The sequence below is a fragment of the Melanotaenia boesemani genome, chromosome 10, assembly GCF_017639745.1.
Source record: "Melanotaenia boesemani isolate fMelBoe1 chromosome 10, fMelBoe1.pri, whole genome shotgun sequence".
Lineage (NCBI taxonomy): Eukaryota > Metazoa > Chordata > Actinopteri > Atheriniformes > Melanotaeniidae > Melanotaenia > Melanotaenia boesemani.
Genome location: NC_055691.1, coordinates 35,637,093 through 35,653,728, shown reverse-complemented (window position 1 = coordinate 35,653,728; position 16,636 = coordinate 35,637,093). Strand labels below are relative to the sequence as shown.

Genomic DNA, 16,636 nt, shown 5'->3' with positions numbered 1-16,636 from the left:
GCATGTCTGTGTTGGCCTCTGGTGTGATGCATTGTGGAGTCTGTGAGATGGAGGCTGAGTAGCTCCAGGTATGGTTATGAGATTAATAAAAAGCAATGAGGCGGGGAAGAATATGATGCAGGGGAGGGGAGGGGGGTGTGCAACACAATAACAAGTTAGCTGGTTTGATGTTGGAGGGGTCAGGTGTTCTTTGTCTACCATCTGTGTTAAAGCCAGGAATTAAATAACTCTGAGTGTGCCTGTCTGTATTTGTGTGATGCAGCCTTAAAATGACATAATTAAAAAGTGGTGTTGTACGATAACAGTGAGATTTTATTCCTTTCAGCTTTGACTAAAATATTATGTCTTGAATGTGAAAATGAAAGCTGACTGAGAGCTAATAGCGCAGCATGTGAGGTTAATCTTATGTTACATACCCTCACCCCCCTCCCCACTTGCACTGTGGGTTAATGAATAATGATGCATTAAATGAGCTGAATGTCTCTGTTCTTAGCACACACACACATACATACACAGACCCCACCTGGCTCCTCATTTTCCATCTCCACCAGTTTCCATCTCTAACCTCACTAATGTCCTGTCTGCTCTGCTAGCAGCCATAAAGACCTGGAAAAAGTGTTTGCTTGCTTTAGTAGTTCCCTCAGGCACATGCAGCCTAATGAGCTGCTTCTCAAGGACAAAGTGAGAGGCCAGCAATACGGACGAATCTGCAAGTGTGATGATACATTATTCTCAGAAATTTTGCCTTATGCAAAATTTGTTCAGCCTTTGCAAAATTTGGCAAGATTATGTTGATTTGGAAGAGTCAGGGTTTTGGAAAGTCATTTTTTAACATTATGATGCATTTATTTATTAAATCTAAAGTTTGGCAAACTGTTCAGTGTCACTTAGATCTAAAACACCTTTCCAATGAAACAGAATTTGCTTCTATCTGTGGATCTCTGTAGTTGTTCTTATTTTTGTGTCATCCCATCTGGCTGAGCCCACAAAGATTACACATCTGTTTACATAAGAAGTATCTTGCAGTGATAATAGGAGAAAGGAGCATCATTAGAAGATTTGTTTGTTTCTCTGTGTACTCTCCTATAAAACATTTCTATTGAAAAGTCTTAGAACTAATTAGTTACATCCAGAGCTTTTTTTAAGCTTCTGCAAGACTGATGGGATGCATTCCTTTTTTCTTTCTTTTTTCCTTTGTGCAACGTTTTCTACTACTTATCATCTGTATTTACAACCTGTTTTTGACCATTAACCTTTTACTTATTAATTCATATTTTGCAGCTACTGCCAAAAAACTATAACTAAACTTCATAAATCAAGTAGCACAATAAAACAGGACTTCAGATGTCAGTGTGTTGCCAACACGCATCTCAGTCTGACGCAGCTGGACGTCTCGTTGCATTTTATCACTATATTTCTCTGTGTTTTGCTTTTACTCGAACTGGTTGTAAAAATACAATTCCTGCTGGAATGTGCTCGTCTGCAGAATTATTACTGAGGGTAATTTGAGAGGGAACCGCGCCCCCTGTTGCGCGCAAAGCGCTCACAGTAGTAAACATGGAAAATAGTATCTCCTCAATGTCCTTGAATTTCAAATGATCTGTCTGGAAGCAAATTTGTCGAGTGGACTAAGAGAGTGACTCTCCGCTTACAGTTTCACTGAAACCTCTTACAGGGAGGATTGGCATTGGCTATTCTCGGTCAGCGTTCCGCCTGCCGTCACCTTTACGCAAACTTGAACTTGGGTAGCTGCCTGGAGTCTCCCGTGTTGCACACATCCGCTCCCCTCCCTGCGCCTCCTCCCTCTCCTCTCTCTCCTCCACCTCCTGCAGCACCGCTGTAACGGGACACTTTCGGAGCTCATAACCCCGGCTTTTAGACAGCCTGCTCACCTTCCGCCGGTTAGATGATGCGGATACCGGATAGATTTCTCTGTTATTGCGCATGTGGCGGCAGAGACTGGTCTTTGAAACCCTGACGGAGCTGAAGGGGTTGCAGTGGGATTTGCCAGGCGACAGAGGGGTTTTACTCAGAGCGTATTTGGCAGTCTGGAGACGAGTGTGGTACTCATGATGGTAAGATGCACTTTATAAGTCATTATGATGTCTGCGAGGATTGTTTCCAAACCTCCACATTTGTCTGAAGTAGTTAATGTTGCCACAATACACGATGACCAGAGGGTGTGTTTGAATCTTGCCATCTCTGTAAAGCACAAAGTGTGTCACACAAAAACTATTTTTGGAAGTAATTTTCGTCTGTTAACCACTTGTAAGTAAGATATTCTCCGTTTAACATTTATTTAAACTTTATGGACGTAATGTCCTTTAAAGCAATGTCTGACTTTAACTCGAGGCGTCAAATTATTTTTTCCCGTGTCACAATGTATTTGTAACACGATTTAGTTGCATGTTTTTAATCAAACGGCCAATTAAATAGAGTTTAATTAAAGGTTTAATATTTATAAGGACATTGAATCGCGTCGGTATGCTGCAGTGTGCGTGTGTGTGTGTGTGTGTGTTTCCCCCGTAGGTCAGCCTAAACAACCCGATGAGATTATCGAGTTGACTGAACACTTGTCTTCGTGGTTTCACATGTGACTGTATTATGTAAACAGAGTAAACTAATTTACGTGATTCTAATACAAATTTCTGACATTTTCATCATCTAAGCGTTAATTGTTTCTACATGTAAACTTTCTAGATATCTTCCTGTTTTGTTTTGTTTTTTTTGTTTGTTTTGTTTGTTTGTTTGTTTTTTTTACTGTAAACATGTCGTCACTTCACAGCCAGAAGGTTCAGCTGGGGCTTCCGAGCTTCTCTCGTTTGCATGAGTTTGCATGTTCTTTCTGTGTATGTGTGTGTGTGTGTTTTCAGGTTTTCTCAGAGTTGTACAGCTCCGTCCAACAATCTAAATAAGTGCTAGTTAGAAAATGAATGGTGAATGTGCACTACCAGCTGTGTCTCTGTACTGGACAGGGAGCTTGTCTAAGGTTCGTTTTCCATCTCCAGCTCCAGCCCTTAGCTGGTATAGCTATTAAAAGCATGGGGTGATGTTAAAATCATACGTAACTGGACAATGAAAATGTTTTTCTCATTTTATTTGTCTCTACTAAATAACAGTGGACTACCCAAAAAGAAAAACACGCCTAAGAACACATCCTCGGTTTAACTTCCTGAAAACAGCTGCTTCCACAGGGAATGCAGATCGATTAATAAATAGTTTAGGTGCTCTTCTTCCTGTGAGATGGAAGTGAAATACCAGCATCATGACAGACGTGATTTATTGGTTTCTCCACTACAGGATCTTGTGCTGGTGGATCTGAATTAGTGAAGCATGTTAATGTGACCCAGTGCTTCAAGGTGTCGGCTCTGTTCAGTAATGCATTCAAGAGATCTGTGGCTAGTTTATTCTGAGCAAAATAATGTTGACATGATATTAAGATTTTAGAGTGTGACAAACTCTCAGAGCTCCTCTAAACTACACTTCTGATCAGTGAAACAGACCTTCCAGTCGTACTGATCCATGTTCTCCAACTTGATGCTTCACTTACATGGTTATTTAAAACTAAATGCAGGAACCTTTTTGTTTCAAATGAGGTGATTTATTTATTTATTTATTTACTTAATTTGTTTGCCATTGATTTTTAGAGAATTTTCTATTTCAAGAAAGCAAATTTTATGTACATAACCTTTTGGAAATGGGTTGTAGAGTTTGGAACTGAGGCTGAGATTGTGGCCTACATTAAGAGTTGTGCCATGTGTAGTAAATCTACAGTAAGACAGAAGCTGAGGTCAGGCAAGCAAATGTACCGTTAGTAAGTGGATGCAGCAACAGAACCAAACATAAAGAATAGTTCTATCCTTTTAACCCGGATTTTATTCTTTTATATTTGCAATCACACTATTTGAGATGTGAAGCTACATCACGGCTGCATGTTGAGACTGGAAATGCTTCTAGAGAGGCACAACCTCAATCACTTGTGTTGCTACCATGGTTACATATAAATGTTTTGTTTGCCTAAAAAATTGGTCAAAATGGTCAATTCCGACAGGGAAGGCAAGAGACTGAGAGAAAAAAGGTGTTACTGGAATAACAGCTATTCACTTGCTCAAAGGAAATAACCTTGATTCTCGTACATTATAAACAAGACTTTTGGACTGTGTGATGCATTTTGTGTTACTTCGAGATTTACAAATCTTCAGAGGCTTATGCACAATTTTGCCGTGTGTAGGTCTGATCTGCTACGGTTCAAGTCCTGATTTTGCAGGTTATTCTTACAGTGTGTGCATAAAAAGAAGGTGTTTATAGCTGTACATAAGTTCAGCTGAAGTAAAAACAAAACAACACTAGAGCTGAAACGTACTTACAGACAGTAACGTGTCAAAGAACACCATCATAGGACCTACCAATTTTTTGACCACGACTATTTAAGGCGTTTATGCAAAGCAAAGCGTTCTGGGCAACTGTAACAACTAACAGTGCCAATAATTTTCAGGGCAGTTGTGTTGCCAAGAAAAACATTTTGGACCTTGTGTTTCAGTGTCTGTTGCGAGGCTTGCTGCCCATTTACAACAGCCAGTAATTTATTCAGCGTGTGAATAACACCCCGCCGCCCAAATGTTCTTTTCAATTGTTTGTCCTAAAAATTTCCAACACCCACATTAGCTTAATAAGCCAGACTGCACCTTGTTGGATGTTAATTTGAATGTAAATTCCTTTGCTGACCATTTAGGTCCTGAAATGATCAATATGTCTTCCAGCAGAGTTTATATGACATGATTTTAATGTGTTCTGTGTCTCTTTCTTACCTTTCTCTGTTTTCTTACACCTATGTATCCTAATTTTTCTCTTCCAGTGCCAGCATGATGTCACCACATGTCTAGGCCTTCCCTAATCCTGTTGCAGCGACACAGAGGATCCCCCTCAGTCCCTGGACACCTCACTGTTCCACATTTGCTTTCCTGACTCATCCAGCTCATCCTCTGCTGCTATCAGCCACAAATCAATCCCAGCTCAGTCTGTTTATCCATGCTGTTGTTTTCTAGACTCTGGCTTCAGGGTTACACTGAGCTGATGCTGAATCTTGATGCATGAGCTGCATCTGTTTGGGACTGCTGAAAACAACATCAAAACTCTCCCACATCTAGTAGTTTCAACAGATTTTCTGTCACTCTTTACACTTGTCCTTTCTGGGTTATTGCTCTGTTTTGGGGAAGCTAAAGCCATAACTCATCTGTCGCTAAGTGAAAACTCTGACAACAGCAAGAGAAAAAAACAAAACAAAAAGCAAGCTAAAGCCATTTTTTTCTAGTGTAGATTTAAGCAGTGAGAGGAAATCTTGTTTTCTGTAAACTCATGTTACTGTAGGCTGCTATACAAACCCGCTGTTCTCTGGCTGAAAGTTCACTGTCTCTAGATTCTGTCTTTGTTGCCTGGTCTGAGCTGCCCACTCTGGAGCAGTCTGCTTTCCAAATGCTGCCATGCCCATAATCAGCAACGCCAACCATGACTTCAGCAATCTGTCCGTCAGTGATGACAGCAGCCTTGACCGCATCTTCACTGAGATCCCCGAAACTGAGACCATCAAGGTAGTTTCCAGACTTTCTCTCAACTAAAATAAAATCCTAATTGAATTAAATAAGTGAACAACTATTTTGCTTTCCACAATCCAGGGTGTGTACTACCAGAGAGCTCAGTTCATCCGTCGACCAGAGGACCTGGTGTCCATCGACCATGCCTTGCTGGCAGTGATCAATGTTGGGGGAAACCGCTACACTTTCCCATGGAGCACACTTCAGCAGTTCCCACTCACACGACTTGGCCGCCTCTGTGGCTGCCGGTCACTCGAGGAAATTGCTAATGTCTGTGACGACTATGATGAGGCCCACAAAGAGTTTTTCTTTGACCGTTCACCATCCGCCTTCAGGGTCATCCTCAACTTCCTGGCAGCAGGGAAACTGCGGCTTCTGCGAGAGATGTGCATCCTCTCCCTGCACGACGAGCTGAACTACTGGGGCGTGGAGATGGCGTACATGGAACGCTGCTGTAAGAGGAAGATGTACACACGCATCGAGGAAGTGCACGACAAGGAGAGGCGCGAGGAGGAGCTTAGGCAAAGAAACGCCATGCAGTGGGTGCCAGTGGAGGAAACACAATACAGAAAAGTGATGAACTGGCTGAGAGATATGGTGGAGAATCCTCAGTCTGGTTTACCAGGGAAGATCTTCGCCTGCACATCAGTAATCATGGTTGCGGTAACTGTGATTAGCTTGTGTATCAGCACCATGCCAGACCTCAGAGAGGAAGAGGACAGGGTGAGTGAACCAGTGTGTTGACCTGTTCTAAGTCTAACTTTAAGCAGCACAGGACTCTGAACTCAAGTCAAACTACTTCAAAATAATCACCTGTAACACCTGAAAAAGACCTGAGATATTTTGAGTTGCGTGGGTGATTATAGTTTCCTTTTCCCCAAGTTCTTTATGAAGTAACAACATTGGCCATAAACCATTTTATGGCCAATGTTGCTATCAACCAAAGTAGATTCTCATTTCACTCCAGGCATTGTCTAACTTTGTGTCTATGAAAACTGATGTTGTCATGCATCTGACTTGCATAAATCATCTCAGACCCCAGAAGACACTTTAAAGCTGCAAAAAGTCAAATTTATAAAATGCAAAAACTGCCTGTCATGTTAAATATCCCTGGAGGAAGCTGCTGTGTGTTTGTGTGTGCTGTGATCTGTGTCTACCCATAGCAGCATGGGATAATGAAGCGCCAGCTGCTTACTGAGGCCTGTCCAGTGTCTGAATAATGAAGTGGGCATACTTTGTTATAGCGAAGACACTCACAAATGTACACTTTCAGAAAAAGAGTTGTACAATTTGAACACATAGAAAACACAAGCACATGTGCATTACCAGTTACGTCACCGAGCACACAAACTCATCCACTGTAACCAATTCAGCTATCGCTGAATAATCCACATTTACTCCGTCTTCTGCTCGCCTGTTACTAACATCTAACTGCATGATAACTGCTGTTCAGTCATGCACTGTTTTCTGCAACATTTAATGATATTACATATGCATTTCCCTGGCAAGCTGGGATTGATCCCTTTCCATGTGTGCAGCAACTACTATCCGTTACCTCTGTGCATCTGGAAAAAGACAGTCCATCTTTACCAAAGGTGTGAATTAAAATGAAGATGCATGTTCTACAGTTAGAGCTTAGCAGAAGAGACTTGGTGCTGAAGGAATATGCTGTACACTTGCAGCCTGATTTATACACAGACTTCTGAAACTAACTGTTGCAGGTATGACTTTATACCTTACTTAAATGTACCTTACCTTGTTGTGAAAATGATCCTACCTCCATGTGAAGTCTAGACTTGATGCGTGTCATTTTCCTTTGTGAACTTTGCATGTGTGAGGTGAACTTTGCATGAGCAAAGTAATTACCAGTTGCAAAGTGTTATGGCAAGGATGACCAAACCCTCTCTGGCTCTGGTTTTGAATGAGAGGAAATCACAAAACAGATTGATTTTAGATTTATAGATCACAGTATAGTATATGAGAAACAGAATCCTTAGAACCTTTGTATTGAAGGTATTTTATACTCCTCTATGTCTAACAACATGTAAGGATGGTGTATTGCACTATTAATTTAAGAGTTTTCAGTATAAATCTTGGAGCATCATTATAAAACAAGGTCTCTATTTGGAATTTGGCTTCTTCAGAATTCATCAACAGCATCCATGTATTTAGTCTTTAGTGGCGACTGCCTGCTAAAGGATCTAGTGTGGCAGAGTGAGATACCAAAGACTTCAGCAAGGTGCATGAAAGCAACGCTTGCAGAATGCTTGATGAGCTGTAAAAGCTGAAGGCAGGATTTTGAGACCCCTACCAGGAAAAGTCCAGTACTTAGTGACAGTCAGAGGAGCTCAGATGGAAAAGCTTTAGAACAGGATTGGACAGAATCTCTTGGATGCATGTAAACCTGCTTTTGATTTGGACATTTTACAGAATGAGATCAAATCTGTGATTATTGTTCTCAAAGCACAAAACATGGTGTAGCTAGATGCTTTTTATATTTACTCCACTATCCAGATTATGTGGCTGATTGAAGTTTTTTTTTCTCCATTTGTTTGTTTTTTTTCCAGATTACATAAAAGGTTTTGTGCGGTTTTGCTTGGTCAAACTTAGAAGTGATTAACTTTTGCAGAAGTTTGCATGCCGAGCCAGGATTATTATTTTTTTATTAGCGTGACTCCTCGTATTTTCTGTACATTAGGTTCAAAACACTAGCAGAAGCAAAGACGTTATGTAGACCTTGTATTTCAGGATTTATAGTGTCATACAATTTTGGGTAAACACAGTGGCACTGTGGAGGACTAGGAAGAGAAAATGAACATTTCTAGGAGCTTCTGCACACCTCAAGAGCTTGCTCACTTTTCCAAACTCTGTACACACTCATCTCTCACACACTTTTTAGTTTCAGGCTGCACTGATTTCTGGTAGAAAAGGGTGTGTGAAGCTCTGTTGCTACGGGTGTGGATGTGACAAAAATACAAGTTGGTGTGATTGTGTCACACCACACAACCTTTGGAGGATGTTTGCTGAAACTTTGTGTGAGTGTGTTTTCATCCAAGCATCTCTCTGCGTGTCTATGCCCGTTGCTGTGGAAAATCCATGAGAAAACAAATTCATCTGCTGTTTCATGTTTTTCTCTCTGCATGCGCCTCAGTTTCAAGCTATTCTCCTGTGTTCAGCTGCTGAACTTCAGCCACGCTGTCCGGCTAGCAAGTCCAGACAGGAGCAGCAGGATTCCTGTCATCTTTAATTCACATGCCGGCTGTTTGTGCTTCTGCTTTGCTTTGTGGTGGAATGAACTAGAGCTCCTTTCTCTATCCATCATTCATCCTAACCCTCCACCTGCCTCTGTAAAAGGAGAGATAAAGATGGAGAGAATGCCTTGGAGAGAGTATTTAAAAGGATGTGTGCAAGATTCAGGTTGTAAAACCATGAGATAAACTTTCTTTCCTTCCTTGTGTTGCTCCCTCTTCTCAATCTATCCCCATCCACGTCAATTTATCACGATGAGCTAAATGAACTTGGAGGGAGTTTTATCGTAAAGTTCATTTTTAAACCCACTGATAACAGCCAGTTCTTCATCCCTGCATCTCCTGCTGTGAGTGTGTGTCTCTGCTCTGTGGAAGAGCTCTACTCTTTATGTAAAAACTCCCCATTACACCATTATTTCCTGTGGGTGTGTACAGTTACAACATCTGGACAGAAAGCACACCCCTGAGGTGTTTCAGATAGTCAAAGAGATGCATGAAATACTGAATGAGTGCAGTCGTGTTATGTTTGTTCCACATTAAACTTCTAGTCATTCACGGATTTAAGTTTCAGAGCATATTAAACACGTTTAAACCATTTCACAGAGAAACTGGACTAGATATGAGCTATGTTAAACCTACAGATATCTGGTACATCTTAAATCTGGGATGGGGGAGGTTCCCCCATTTTGTTAAAAACAAGAGATCTTCCATCATGTTTGTTATTCACATCTCGTTGGGTTGTTCAGATTTTTCGAGCTGATCTTTAACAGATTTGGAATTATTTTATTTATGGTCCAAAATAAACAAATCTATCTGTACTCTATTAAATTTTGTTTCAGGAGAGTTCAGATGAGCTCTTTGGAAAACCAGAAATTGTGTGGAAGTGGGATCTGAGGGTGTGTTGTTGATGCTGAGGAGGCTTTAAGCAGCTCGGCTGTTCAACGTGTTTGTTCAGTTTGTGAGGACTCCGTTTGTTTGGCGCTCCGTTTCTGAGTTATTTTAAATGGTTTTCAATATGAGAATGGAAATATTAGAATATGTAAAATCACTGTGGATGATTCACTCCTGGTGCTTTTCCTTCAGTGTAGCAGCGTCATTTTCACACTGGTTCCCACTATTGTTTGGATGAAGGCTGTAGTAGGCCTAGCTTCTCAAGCACCAATATAAATAGTTAAGTTGCAATTCCAACATCACAGCTGTTTGGCACAAGGACCAAAACATCCAGCAAAATCTGCCCTTTAGGGTCATAGTAAGTTAGCAGGTTATAACAAGAAGTTTGCTTAGATGATGTTTTTTTCTTTTACTCTGAAAGATATACAACCCCAGCTGTGCCCTCTATAATCTCCTGGAGTTAAATCTCTGTCTGCATTGTTTAGAAAGATCCGTTTGAGAAGCAGCGCTTGGCTGAGTTTAACCACTCGTCCTTGTTAGAATGTCAAACATCCATCAGAGGCACTGTTTTATTTACACATGCGGTATTTGCAGAACTTTTCAGGATTCTTTCTGCACATTCAGTTTAGTTCATTTACCTCATACACATCCATCTGTTTTCCTTTGGCAGCATCACTTGGATTCATGTCTTCTCACCAAGTCTCTCAGTTCTCATCAGATTAGGTTGTTGTTTTTTCAGTCTCATTCTAGCCGGGGGTGTAATTGAAGTGGCCATTTTATGTCCTTAATGTCATCAGTTGAGGTGTGATTTGCTGTTTCATAATTGCATTCAAGGGCATCAATCACAAGTATCTGGATGAGAGACGGACAGAAAAATCATCATCGGAGTGACTTCAGTGTCAGGCTGTGAGTTTTCTGATTGACTATCCACTTGTCCTCAGGTAAAGACTTGTCAATAGTCTTATTGAGCCACAGAAACCTGTCTGGGCTTGTGATTAAAGAGAGGGCAGATGGAGTTTATTTCTGATTCTATTTAGAAACCAAACACACAGAGATCTCTGAAAAGAGGTAATACAGTTCCTTCTGTTTTAAAGGGTAAACAGCAAAAAAAAAAAAGAGTTTGAGTCATGGAAAAAAGAGAAGAAGATGCTAAACCATGAAGCCACTTCTTTCTCCTCCTTTTGAATTTGCTGCTTCTCAGGGGAACAGTTCTGAGTTTAAAGGCTGTCTGAGACAGAGATATAAGAGAGGATTCACATCAACCATACACACACATTTTCAGTCATGTTTATTCATTTTTTATCTTTTGCCTTGATTCTACAAAGCATGAAAGACATCACTTCTGTGTCCTCTCCAACATTAATATTAGACGAGTTAAAAATAATTTGTGACAGAAATGTTCTATTTTTGGAGCAAGTTATGACTAATAAAGATTTGTAGTATTATCCTTATTGCATCCAAACTACTTATGTCATTGCAGTGTTGATGGCATAGAGATAAAGGCAGTTTATGTAGTAGTTTGTAATGCAGTAAAAAGGCTTTTTATGGTCAGTGATTTTGAATTAATTATGTGAAACACTGGAGAACTTATTTTTAACAGCCAATTGATGCATTCTTAATTACCAGCTCAGGAATTAGTTAATAACCCTGTGCAGTTTCATAGGAATCTACCACTACCATGCACACTCGCTTGTAAATTTATCTAATTTGAATTGCATAATTGTTAAACAGCTAGACTAACTTAACCTGCAGCACATTTAATTGGTAGCATTTTTGTTTTTATTATAAAATAAAATTTAGAGTAAATCAGACAGTAGATGAGAAAACATTTCAGCCTCACTGTAAAGTCTGCTGGTCACTGGGTCTAAAAACAAAGTCGGCTCTCTTATCTGTCATTTCACAGCGGTGTCCAGCTCCGTTTGATAAAATCTCAGATGAATTTCTGGTTATGCCTGCACATCTCCCACCTCTCAACTGTGCAGGATTCCATTATGTGAATCAACACAGCCATTTTTTTTAAATTACTGCCTCTGAGGGGGAGTTGTGATTTGGTATCCAACATTTTGACTGTCTGGCAGCATTAATGAATTTTCTCTGCAGCTGAGAGCAGCAGAGCAGACAGTCTAAGCTGGAAAAAAATTGGTTTATGTTTTAAGTATTGTTTGGTATTATTTTGATTTCTGATCATTTACTCTCACACCTAAGATGTGAGTCACAAACTTGCAAATAGCAAAGCCTTAAATAATTCAGTCTGCGTGCACATTGGCCAAATTCTGAAAATAAAGCACTTCATCAATCACGAACTCCTCATGTGGAGTTAAACATCCATCCATCCATCCATTCTCTTCCGCTTATCCGGAGTCGGGTCGCGGGGGCAGCTGCCTAAGCAGGGAAACCCAGACTTCCCTCTCCCCGGCCACATTCACCAGCTCATCCGAAGGGATCCCGAGGCGTTCCCAGGCCAGCCGAGAGATGTAGTCTGTCCAGCGTGTCCTGGGTCTGCCCCGGGGCCTCCTTCCGGTGGGACGTGCCCGGAACACCTCACCAGGGAGGCGTCCAGGAGGCATCCTAACCAGATGCCCGAGCCACCTCATCTGGCTCCTCTCAATGTGGAGGAGAAGCGGCTCTACTCTGAGCCCCTCCCGGATCACCGAGCTTCTCACTCTATCTCTAAGGGAGAGCCCGGCCACCCTGCGGAGGAAACTCATTTCGGCCGCTTGTATTCGAGATCTCGTTCTTTCGGTCATTACCCACAGCTCATGACCATAGGTGAGGGTAGGAACGTAGATCGACCGGTAAATCGAGAGCTTTGCCTTTTGGCTCAGCTCTCTCTTCACCACGACAGACCGATGTAGAGCCCTCATCACTGCGGACGCCGCACCGATCCGCCTGTCGATCTCTCGCTCCATCCTTCCCTCACTCGTGAACAAGACCCCGAGATATGTAAACTCCTCCACGTGGGGCAGGACCCCATCGCAGACCCGGAGAGAGCACTCCACCCTTTTCCGGCTGAGGACCATGGTCTCGGATTTGGAGGTGCTGATTCTCATCCCAGCCGCTTCACACTCGGCTGCGAATCGCTCCAGTGCGAGCTGAAGATCACGTCCCGATGAAGCCAACAGAACCACGTCATCCGCAAAGAGCAGAGACCCAATCCTGAGGCCACCGAACCGGATCCCCTCCACACCTCGGCTGCGCCTAGAAATTCTGTCCATAAAAGTTATGAACAGAATCGGTGACAAAGGACAGCCTTGGCGGAGTCCAACCCGCACTGGAAACGATTCTGATTTACTGCCGGCAATGCGGACCAAGCTCTGACACCGGTCGTACAGGGACCGGACAGCTCTTATAAGCGAGTCCGGCACTCCATACTCCCGGAGTACCCCCCACAGGAGTCCCCGGGGAACACGGTCAAATGCCTTCTCCAAATCCACAAAACACATGTAGATTGGTTGGGCAAACTCCCATGCCCCCTCAAAGACCCCAAAGAGGGTGTAGAGCTGGTCCACTGTTCCACGACCGGGACGAAAACCACACTGCTCCTCCTCAATTCGAGGTTCGACTATCTGACGGACCCTCCTCTGCAGCACCCCTGAATAGACCTTACCGGGGAGGCTGAGGAGTGTGATCCCCCTGTAGTTGGAGCACACCCTCCGGTCCCCCTTTTTGAAGAGGGGGACCACCACCCCAGTCTGCCAGTCCAGGGGGACTGTCCCCGATGTCCACGCAATGCTGCAGAGGCGTGTCAACCAAGACAGCCCTACGGCATCCAGAGCCTTAAGGAACTCTGGGCGGACCTCATCCACCCCCGGGGCCCTGCCACCAAGGAGATTTTTAACCACCTCAGCGACCTCAGTCCCAGAGATAGGCAAGCCAGCACCAGCTACCCCAGACTCTGCTTCCTCATCAGAAGACGTGTTGGTGGGATTGAGGAGGTCTTCGAAGTATTCCCTCCACCGCCTCACAACGTCCCGAGTCGAGGTCAGCAGCCCCCCATCCCCACTGTACACAGTGTTGACGGAGCACTGCTTTCCCCTCCTGAGCCGCCGGGTGGTGGACCAGAATCTCCTCGAAGCCGTCCGGAAGTCATTCTCCATGGCCTCTCCAAACTCCTCCCACGCCCGAGCTTTTGCCTTAGCGACCGCCGAAGCCGCGCTCCGCTTAGCCCGCCGATACCCATCAGCTGCCTCTGAAGTCCAACAGGCCAAAAAAGCCCGATAGGACTCCTTCTTCAGCTTGACGGCATCCCTTACTGCCGGTGTCCACCAACGAGTTCGGGGGTTACCGCCACGACAGGCACCGACGACCTTACGGCCACAGCTGCGGCTGGCCGCCTCGACAATAGAGGCACGGAACACAGCCCATTCAGACTCAATGTCCCCCGCCTCACCCGGGACTTGGTTGAAGCTCTGCCAGAGATGGGAGTTGAAACTCTTTCTGACAGGGGACTCTGCCAGACGTTCCCAGCAGACCCTCACAACACGCTTGGGCCTGCCAGGCCTGACCGGCATCCTCCCCCACCATCTGAGCCAACTCACCACCAGGTGGTGATCAGTTGACAGCTCCGCCCCTCTCTTCACCCGAGTATCCAGGACATGCGGCCGCAAGTCCGACGACACGACTACAAAGTCGATCATCGAACTGCGGCCTAGAGTGTCCTGGTGCACATGTGGACACTCTTATGTCTGAACAAGGTGTTCGTTATGGACAATCCATGACGAGCACAGAAGTCCAACAACAAAACAGATCAGGGGGGCCGTTCCTCCCACTCACGCCCCTCCAGGTCTCGCTGTCATTGCCCACGTGAGCATTGAAGTCCCCCAGCAGAATGAGGGAGTCCCCAGAAGGAGTGCTCTCCAACACCCCCCCCCAAGGACTCCAAAAAGGGTGGGTACTCTGAACTGCTATTTGGTGCATAGGCACAAACAACAGTCAGGACCCGTCCCCCCCCTTTCGTCCACCGGGGTAAACCCCAACGTACAGGCGCCAAGTTGGGGGGCAATGAGCAGGCCTACACCTGCTCGGCGCCTCTCACCGGGAGCAACTCCAGAATGGAAGAGGGTCCAGCCCCTCTCGAGGGCAGTTGTTCCAGAGCCCAAGCTATGCGTCGAGGTGAGTCCAACTATATCTAGCCGGAACCGCTCAACCTCGCGCACCAGCTCAGGCTCCTTACACGCCAGAGAGGTGACATTCCACGTCCCTAGAGCTAGCTTTTGCAGCCGAGGATCAGACCGCCAGGGTCCCCGCCTCTGGCAGCTGCCCAGCTCACAATGCACCCGACCCCTATGGCCCCTCCCGTAGGTGGTGAGCCCACGGGAGGTGGAGTTAAACAGCAGGACTTAAAAAAGAATTAAAATGCATTTGTCTTGTAAAATGTTTTTATCTCTTTTCTCCACATAATTTCACCCACTATTAAGAAAACATAACTAACAGGAGCATGAATTGGAGTCAGTAAACTAAACTGCCTCAGATGGGTGAAACTGAGGTGTTAAAATGAACGTTAGTCAAGAAAACTAAGACTGTAGAGGAGTCGGTGGCTGGAGAGAAGATAAGTGAGACAATGGTGAAGTGTAGAAAAATAGCAAAAGAAAAAAAAAAAAAGATGATGGAATATAAAAGACCTGTCCTTAACCTGTCAGATTCAGAGGGCATGACTGGAGAAGCTGCAAAAGACTATTAAAAAAAATTATGTACCAAATGATGTAAAGCTGATAAACAGTGAATGTTTATTTTTCATTCATTTTTAATTGTCTATTCTCGTCACACCTCAGAGGGGTCTGAATATTTATGTAACTAAATGGTATTTCTACAAGTCCCTATTGCAATGCAATGCACACAACTTCCCTTCCACTTCATCTCAGTTTATATCTGCAGGCGCACATCTACTGCGGCTGCATCAGTGCAGAGCAGAATCCATGTCTATTAAGTCCTATCTGCTTACGAGCTCTATTCCCTTCATCTAAAGTGCTGCATGGATGCCAAGTGGGATTATTGAGGGAATGGCACAGTGTGAGGTGTTTATCCCATCAATGCTCTGATGGGATTGCACATCACAGACAAGAACAGCACAATGCAGAGAACTAATTCAGTTTGCAAAAAAACGAGGCAGTTTTAGACATTTTGATATTAGATTTTAACTTTGGATTGATGCATACATGGCATGTAGCACTGCTTGCAGCAGTATAAAAAGCCTGCTTTCCAGTGTATGTGCATAATCCAGAAGGTGAAGCACCATTTTCTCCACGGATGAGAGCTACCATACCAAAACCAACTGTTTGTTTTCAAGAACGTCCATAAATTTCAAAGTTTACTGCCAGAACTTTGCTAACAAAGCAGAAAATATCACCTGAAAATGAAAAGTTTTACATTAACTTTTGAGTTATAACCTGGCTTGGTTACATTTAATATTTATTTTCAGTTAGTTGACTGGTGAACTGCAGCTGATGGATATATGTTCTAGCCATTACTGTGTATTTGGCCTTGACATGCAGGCGGTGGAAAAATGCACCACCTGAAGTGGAATTGGCTGAGTGCTCCTGGATTAGTATATTCTGTCTCTAGAGACTGTGCCTGCGAAGAACAGGCATACTTTGTTCCTGAGCACCAAATATATCACAATTTCAGAATGACACAGGCAAATTAAAGAGGAAAGGTATAATTTTCCATAAAGGTCATGTAAAAAATAGATATAAACACATTAATAAGACAATGTACATTTATAAGAAAATGAGCTTGAAGTCCAGTGACAGCACAGAATAGGAATTTAATATTTCCAAGTATGGAAATGTTTAGACTTTATGGTTGTCTTCTCGCTCTGCAGCCATGTCTGTAAAGGCAACATGTGTTGTTAAAGCAATGAAGATGTCTTTCAAAGGGTAATGTCTCATAAAGTGAGTGTTCAGATTA

At 43.5% G+C, this 16,636-nt stretch overlaps 1 protein-coding gene across 5 annotated transcripts in view; it reads left to right on the top strand.

Moving 5' to 3' along the window:
• The window catches only part of kcng4a (potassium voltage-gated channel, subfamily G, member 4a), a 60,127-nt gene that overhangs the window by 29,568 nt on the left and 13,923 nt on the right, over positions 1-16,636 (top strand). For 4 of the 5 annotated variants that reach the window (XM_041996608.1, XM_041996607.1, XM_041996609.1 and 1 more), the window contains 2 exons: positions 4,856-5,588; positions 5,673-6,314. In XM_041996608.1, the coding sequence (XP_041852542.1) occupies positions 5,481-5,588; positions 5,673-6,314 (750 nt within the window). In that variant the 5' untranslated portion in view covers positions 4,856-5,480. Of the gene's footprint in view, positions 1-1,707; positions 2,076-4,855; positions 5,589-5,672; positions 6,315-16,636 lie in introns of those variants that run through there. The other variant, XM_041996605.1, reaches the window with a different exon arrangement.